The sequence below is a fragment of the Alosa pseudoharengus genome, unplaced genomic scaffold (assembly GCF_046254945.1).
Source record: "Alosa pseudoharengus isolate Yale_2024_CS ecotype anadromous, Long Island Sound unplaced genomic scaffold, YU_APseudo_1.1 YU_APseudo_1.1_scf_23, whole genome shotgun sequence".
NCBI lineage: Eukaryota > Metazoa > Chordata > Actinopteri > Clupeiformes > Clupeidae > Alosa > Alosa pseudoharengus.
In genome coordinates this window covers 29,732,249-29,740,488 of record NW_027468685.1, presented here as the reverse complement: position 1 = coordinate 29,740,488, position 8,240 = coordinate 29,732,249, and the positions used below count along the sequence as shown (strand labels likewise).

Sequence of the window (8,240 nt, the reverse complement as noted above, 5' to 3'; positions counted from 1 at the left end):
ATTAGTGAAACTATGTGATTAGAAGTACATTTTCCTGTTGAATTAAAAAATCCAATCGGATCAGACGTATCTTGTATACTTTCCCCTCTGCAAAGCTCTGAAAATGGCTATAAATTCATAATGTGAAAAGACATCATCACCTTTGAGGGCTTCTCATTCAAAAAGTATGTGACACAAATTCATCAGATTTTTTTCCTACACATATATGTATAATAAGGTCCTGTCCATGCATTAACTTTAGTTGTTATCATTTTCATATTTTCAGAGCATTTTTTTAAAATTGGGCTTGATTTTCAAAAAGCCTGTTTTCATCTTCTCATTTCACCACGTGGACAGTTAACAGGATTTTTTTTAATTTTACCATATATCATTCTGTATGTGAGGATCATCTGCCCAAACTTTCGGCTTGTTGCTGAGTTTCTTCATTGAGATAAGATTTTTTTTAAATATTGTCTATAAATCCACAAAATTTGTACTGGATCTGCAGTACCACTTTGCACCACATGTGGTGCTCTTTTAATACAATGTAAGTCAATGGAAGAGTAAGAGAGTCACTTGTTTGCTGCACATATCCAATCTAAACACACAGTTTATGGTTCATAGTTGAATTGGTCCAAATAATTATTGCAACATGAACAACATACTACTCATACATAAATCTTATTTAGAGAAAATAAACTGATCAAGTAAATTATACACACATAAGACTGACTGGTCATCATACATGCAGCAAGAGGATTTAGCATAATTACCATCTTTGTAATGAGTTTTCTACACCAGCTTCAACCTATCAGTGCCTATATGAGCACTTTAATAATTTCTAGCCAGCTGGTTAGGCAAAGTCTATATTCATCGTCATATGCTTGGGATGCAGTCCTCTGTGATACATAGACAAAGAGCATCAAGATGGAGATCAGTGCTTTAACAAACAATCAAACAATGGGTTTCTAAAATTCAGTTCATCAAGGTATTTCACTTGATGAAGATGACCATGTGTGTTTCCATCACAAGTATTCATAACAAGGTTTGAGGACTCGTGGATCCAAGAGGCATTTGTAAAAAGATGATAAATCTTTAGTATTGATTTTTCTGCATCTGACAATGCACTGAATTTTAGAAACCCCTTTTTACTTTAACCATATGAACCATAAACTGTGTGGTTAGATTGGATATGTGCAGCAAACAAGTGACTCTCTTACTCTTCCATTGACTTCCATTGTATTAAAAGAGCACCACATGTGGTGCAAAGTGGTACTGCAGATAAAGTACAAATTCAGTGGATTTATAGACAATATTTGTAAAAAATCTTATCTCAATGAAGAAACTCAGCAACAAGCCGAAATTTTGGGCAGATGATCCTCACATACAGAATGATATATGGTAAAATAAAAAAAAATCCTGTTAACTGTCCACGTGGTGAAATGAGAAGATGAAAACAGGCTTTTTGAAAATCAAGCCCAATTTAATAAAAATGCTCTGACAATATGATAATGTTAACAACCAAAGTTAATGCATGGACATGACCTTATAATCCATACATGAGTGGGAAAAAAATCTGATGAATTTGTGTCACATACTTTTTGAATGACAAGCCCTCAAAGGTGGTGATGTTTTTTCACATAATTAATTTATAGCCATTTTCAGAGCTTTGCAGAGGGGAAATTACACAAGATACACCTGATTTGATTGGATTGTTTAATTCAACAGGAAAATGTACTTCTATTCACATAGTTTCACTAATGTGTGTGAAATACCAAAAGAGCCAATAATGTTGGAAGTTGAACAAAAAGGATTGTTCACCACGATGCTTAAAATGACTTGAAACTTCAAAGGGCTGTAGTTTTGGAACCATTAGTGATACAGATATACTATTTAAGATTTATGCATAGGTTTGGTCTACAAATACCCGTGATTTTTTTCAGATTTTTTGGGAGAGGGTGACCTTCCAGCAACTGGGTGATTTGACACGGAATGACCCCCCTAGGACTGTTCCACTGCCCCACGGCACACAAGAGTGTGAGTGCAGCACACACAAAGCTTAGTAATTTCAGTCTCTCTGTCTCTCTCTCTCTCTCTTGCGGTCTCTCTTTATCTCTCTATGTCTGTCTCTCACGGTCTCTTGCTGTCTCTCTCTCTCTCTCTTTTTGTCTCTCCATGTCTGTCTCACTGTCTCTCTCATCGACCCCTCTGATGTTTGACTGTTTGACTGTCTTTTTAATTCTTGGATCGGCCCCTCATTGAGTCTTGCTTTATCTTTTTACTCCTCTCTGTCTTTCCATTTTAATCTCACGGTTTCTCACCTCTTCTCTCTCTCTCTCTATCTTTCTCTCTCTCTCTGTCTCTCTCTCTCTCTCGCGCGTTCTCTACTCAGCTTCTCTCGTCTGAATAAGGGTTATTGGTTTGACAAAAATGGGCATGTGTTCAGACAAAACATTCCAAGAATAACTCAAATGATGACTAATTAGCTAAATATAAACATCTACCCTACAATTATCTTTCTCTCTCTCTCTTCTACACTACCTCTCTCAAATTCAAATTGCTTTATTAGCATGACTGTATGGGAACAGTGTTGCCAAAGCTATCGTTACATACAACATAACACACAATAACATAAGACCATAAGTCCCTACATCTAGCCTACATCTCTCTCTCTCTCTCTGCCCCCCCCCCCCAAACACACACACACACACACATTATAGATTCCTATTGTCATAGTGCAGGACTATGAGCAGAATGCTGTGTGTTTTGCCAAGAATGGATTGAATCATGTTCACAAGTACTGTAGCCAAATGTGCCAGTGTGTTCTAGCAGAAACAGCCAATTCACTCAGACTGAATCACACACACACACATACACACACACCCTTTAATCCCAGATCATACACAGATACACAGAAGTAGAGACACAGCCTCCAGCAAAACAGCACACATACTGTACACAAACACACACAAACAAAAACCCCCACACACACACACACTGGCACCTTAATGCAGGGGCTTACCTGGGCTTCAGCCCAGGGGCCTCGACCAATGAGGGGCCTTCTAATAATAATAATGATAATCAATAATAATAAACGGCCGTGTCCGTATTCGCGGCGTCAGTCATTAGCCTACTCTGGAGCTAGCCTACATAATTGAGCACATCGCACTGCTCTACAATGACATCCTTGCAGAGGCCCCCTTTGTCTTCTCTTCTAAGAATCCCTTGGGGATCAATAAAGTATCTATCTATCTATCTATCTATCTATCTATCTAAATTGTAACAAAACTTAATAAATCCCAACGGGCGTGTAGGACCTAGAGGAGAGGCTGAAACTGACTGACAAACTTACAAACTCTGGAGATAACATGGGTAGGATTGAAGCAACAATAAACGAAGGACGTGGATTACTATAACTGTCCATGAAAACAGAAGGCATAGCAGGTAAATATCGTAGCAAATAGCCTGGCAATGAATCGGCTTTAAAAACATGTATTTCACTTGTCTCACTGAAGTGAAGGCAGAACATGGGCTGTTGCGCAAAGAAATGAATTAGTGATCTGCATCTCCGTTCACCAGAAGCTAAGTTTGTGCTAACCCATTTGTACAAATAATAGCCTATGTTATCAGGGATAGATTACTGCACTGGCCTACCGAGCCCAGGCCCAGGGGCCCAAGGGGTCCATGTATGTTATGTTTTCTCCATTGTTAACGTGAGATATGTCTCAATGTACGGTATGTAGTGATAATGCATAAGGTAGCCAATGTTTACGTCACATGAGCCAGCTGCTTGTTCTGTAGGCTAAAAGTATTTCTGTCCCTCCCAAACTGTGTTAAAATGGTGTGTTAAGTGGACAGAATTTCAAAAAACCTCCTGGGGAACCCCCCAACACGACAAACACATGCACTTTTGAAAAGCTTGAAACGTCAATATGTGTAACCTATCTTTTAATTTAGCCTACAGCCAGTGTTGTAAAAGTTCAACGCTTGTTTTCGTGCAGTAGGCTAGCCTTTTTGATAAGCGATGTCATGAGTAGGCTGACGTGATTAAGGAGGGCTTTCTGTTCCTGTTTATGTAAAGGTTTTACATAGGCTCAATAATACACTGCATGTTAGGCTATATTAACCAAAAGCGCACGTTACGGAAATAGGCGGGTCAGATCGGCCATTTAATCATAATTAATATTTGCGGTTTGGGGGGGGGGGGGGGGGGGGCTTAAAAACATATAGCCCAGGGGCCTCAGGTGGCGGCCCTGCACACACACATACAGAGGGAGAGGCAGCGAGTTCCACCAGAAACAAACAGCAGAAGCTGAGCAGTGAGTCATGCTGGTGGAGCCCATAAGTAAGATTTACTCTTTACCTCTGAGACTGAGCCAACACTGATAAGAGGGGATGTCACACAGCTGAGGGCTTTTCTCTCTCTCTCTCTCTCTGTGTGTGTGACGGTATAGGTTACTGCAGGTCAAGTCTGATTGCCTCACTCCTTCCCTTTTTCTCCAGGCTGAACTGCAGTAACCTCAGCCATGCATGTAGTGAAGTTTCCTTTGCGCTAGAGCTAAACAGATGATGTGTGTGTGTGTGTGTGTGTGTGTGTGTGTATAGGTGCTTGTGTTTACTGTGTGTGTGTGTGTGTGTATCTTTGGGGAGCTCAGTTACTGAGAGGTGTTCTGTGACCTTCCATGACCCCAATCCTTTAGTGAGAGGGTGGGGAGGGGGGATGAAGGTGAGATTGTCCCCCGGTTTTAGATCACCCTGAATCAAGGGCGCGCGCACAAACGCACACACACATACACACACTGGACACTTCTTATCCTTTTGTGCGTGCGTGCTAACATGCAGGCCTCCTGTGTGTGTTGACTTCTAAACAGGAAACTGAGAATAGCCTCAGTTTGGGCTGGGTGGGGTAGTGTGTGTGTGTGTGTGTGTGTGTGTGTGTATTAGCCTAAGGGACATTAATCCACCTCTGATGCAGTCTCCACACCATAGAGGGAAAGCAGAGAGGGTGATGGGATAGGCAGAGAGGGTGATGGGATAGGCAGAGAGGCTGATGGGATAGGAAGTGTCAAGTGTTGGAGGACTGTGCGAGAGGCACTGGGGCAGATGTTAAACTTGATTGAAGCAGCAGCTGGAGGCTCAGTCACAAGAGTTCATGGCTTCTGCTCACACATTTCAAGCCCTTTAAAGATGAATGTGCCTTTATGAATACAGACACACACACACACAACCATGTGAGTGTGTGGCTTTTTATGCTGTGTGATGCTTTCACATACACAGACACACAGATGCACAATGACTCACATACACAAACCCAGACACACAGATGCACAATGACACACACACACACACACACACACACACACACACACACACACACAGACACAAATATTTTAATCATTTTTGCACATTGACTAAAATAGCAATACAAGACATAGACATACAGACACATGACACCCCCCTCTCCCACACACAAACAGACAAACACAGAGAGGTCTATATGCCCCATTACAGCAAGTGTCAAATGGCCCTGCACCAGCACTTATATAACTCCCTTGAAGAATGAGGTCAGGGCATCTGCCTCAAAAGTGACACCCTGTGTGTGTGTGTGTGTGTGTGTGTGTGTAAGTGTATGTGTGTGTGCGTGCACACACGCAGCTCAGAGGACAATAAAAGTGGCAGGAGACCTAGCATTCATCTTCTCAGATCGATAATTAAATCCAATATTTGAACAAAAGCCCAACAGCTGCCAAGGTCTGATAACAAAACGTGCGTGTGTACACACACACACACACACACACACACACACACAGGGTTTGCATTGTCCTGGGGGGTTGAGGGGGTTTTACCCCCCCCCCCCCCCCCATATTTTAAGCCTATCAGTGGACCACACAGCACTGCTGAGATCCATTCAACCTCTCCTTTGAACTAGAGTTCACTGGCCCTTGACATTCCCTGTAGGCTACTGTAGGTCGGTCGGTGTCTACCGAGAACATAGACGTTAATGTAAATATTTGTGTTTTATATGTATGCGGATGAAAGATAAGCATATAAGCTGCAGATACAGCGCGATTATAATTAGGCCGATATGGGTGCAGCAATATCAATAAAAATCTATAAAAACAGCCATAAAAAAGATAATGGCCATAAAGCAACACTAACTTACTCGTTCTCCAGCAGAGTCATGCAAACGACTTCTTTCACGCCGGGGTTGTTGGCTTTGTCGCTGGAGCAATGCTGCAAGTTCCAGGTAGCTATTCGCAGCACGGCTCGCCCGTCCCGGAGCCGAGGTGGTACTTCCACGGTGGGCCGGGCCGAGAGGATCTGAGACGGGCCCCCGGGAGGCAAGTCCAGTTCCTCGCTTTTCATGCTGTAGGAGGTCGGACTCGGCTGCGACTTGGTCATGCACGTGAAGCCCCCGTTAGTGTTGGTCGAGGGTGTTCTCGACCGCTCTACAAACACCTGAAAGCGAATTTTGTCCAGAAGAGAGGAATTTATGTAATTGACCTTAACCAGATCCTCTATGCTTTTAAATGGTCCTTGTACGGCTCGGAAGTCCACAATGCTCTTGGCGATTTTCTCCGTGATGCCGCGGATGCTCATCAACTGAGCAGCAGTGGCGGTGTTAACGTTCATGCCGGTGCACGCCAAGTGTTCGTTATCTTTCCGCAAAGAGGACGGCGAGTGCTGGGAAGAGCCGTTCTTGCTGGACACGCAAATCTCCAGCTTAATCGTCTCAAGTTTGGTGGCGCCGATTCCGCTCACGAGCGCCAGGTCCTCCACTTTTTTGTACCCTCCGATGCACTCGCGGTACTCTACGATGTTCTGCGCGACCGTCCGGTTCACTCCCGGCAGGGTCATCAGCTCCTCCTCAGTGGCCGTGTTTATGTTGAGGCGCTCCTGGTTCACGAGGATGTGGCTGAAGTTGCAGGCGGCGCTGAATTTACGCGTGCTGAGGCTGAGGTCGGTGGGATCTTTGGGGATAGACCGGTGACAGCCCAAATTCCCTCCCATGACGCCGACCCGGTGAATCACCTGAGCTCGAGACCTACTCACGGTAGCCTACACACCGCCGGTGGATAGGCTGCAGGCGTTTAACCTGGGAAAACTCGGTTACTGTTGCTTGATAACAGCTACGGTACATGCCCGGCATGCGAACACTTTTTACTGTGAATTGTGACCGCAAGAACATAACTGACAAACCTCAGTCATATTTCACTGTTTTTACTCCAAACGAGATGTGAGGTGTGTCAACGAGTTCATGTCAAGGCGCCTGTCAAAACAATTCTGTCAGAATTTTCGCTGTCTTCAAGAGGCGTCACACGCGCGTGTGTAAAGTCTCCGTATGTCTCTCTCCCGTGGTCGGTGTAGTGTGTGGCGTATTCAGTAGAGGCAATGACAGGTCCGTTCCTTCGTCAGCTTTTCAAGCGCGAGCAGACAGGAGTGGAGTGCGGCAGCGCGAGCTCAAACATCAGGTGGTCTCGCCACTGTGCCAAGGGGGCGGGGCTTCAGGGTCTGACTGATTAATCATTCGCCCGTCAGGTTGTTCCCTTTGATGTCACTTTTTTTTTCTCGGTGGAAAATGTAACGTTCCTTCAGCAATCAAAACACACTTTATAATAAGAAGCTAATTATTATAGTAATAGCATTTCTATTTTTAGACCAATTATTATTTCTGTTAACTATTAAGTCCAAAGGTGAATAAAAGTAGCCATTGTTTTTTATGTGAGAGAAATACCTTTCACGGAGGCCAGGCACTCATTTTAAAGCATGTTGTAATCCGTGCCCTTGGTGTAATAGGTTAACACATTACTTCATTAAAGGATTATGAGATTTGAAATCCACCTAGACCCAAAATCAGACTTTCCCCCCCTAATTCCTCTTATCAGCTGTAGTCATTAGGTAATGTGTTTGCATAAATAGAGGCATTGAGTTAGAGCACGCGTGCACACACACACACACACACACACACACACACACACACACACACACACACACACACACACACACAGTATACTGGTATCTTTCTAATTTTGTGGCAACACATACATACACATGGCCCATGCATGGTCCAAGGTAGGTTGCTTGGACAATGCAGGTAGGTTGCTTGGGTTTGAACCAGAACAGTGTCAGTAGGGGTCGCCCACATCCAACCAACACACCACCCACTGCGCTTCGCTGGAAAACCTCCACACCTCCGCTAAGAGACACAAAAAACACACTGACCCACATACAGCAGCATTCAGTCCACGAGTACACTGGGG

General features: G+C 43.8%; 1 protein-coding gene across 1 annotated transcript in view; it reads right to left on the bottom strand.

Annotated features, from left to right (window-relative positions):
• eepd1 (endonuclease/exonuclease/phosphatase family domain containing 1) overlaps positions 1 to 7,403 on the bottom strand; it is a 33,370-nt gene extending 25,967 nt beyond the window's left edge. The window contains exon 1 of the mRNA XM_076302264.1: positions 6,143 to 7,403. Within this exon, the coding sequence (XP_076158379.1) occupies positions 6,143 to 6,990 (848 nt within the window). The 5' untranslated portion in view covers positions 6,991 to 7,403. The remainder of the gene's footprint in view (positions 1 to 6,142) is intronic.
• Positions 7,404 to 8,240: the final 837 nt, after the last annotated feature.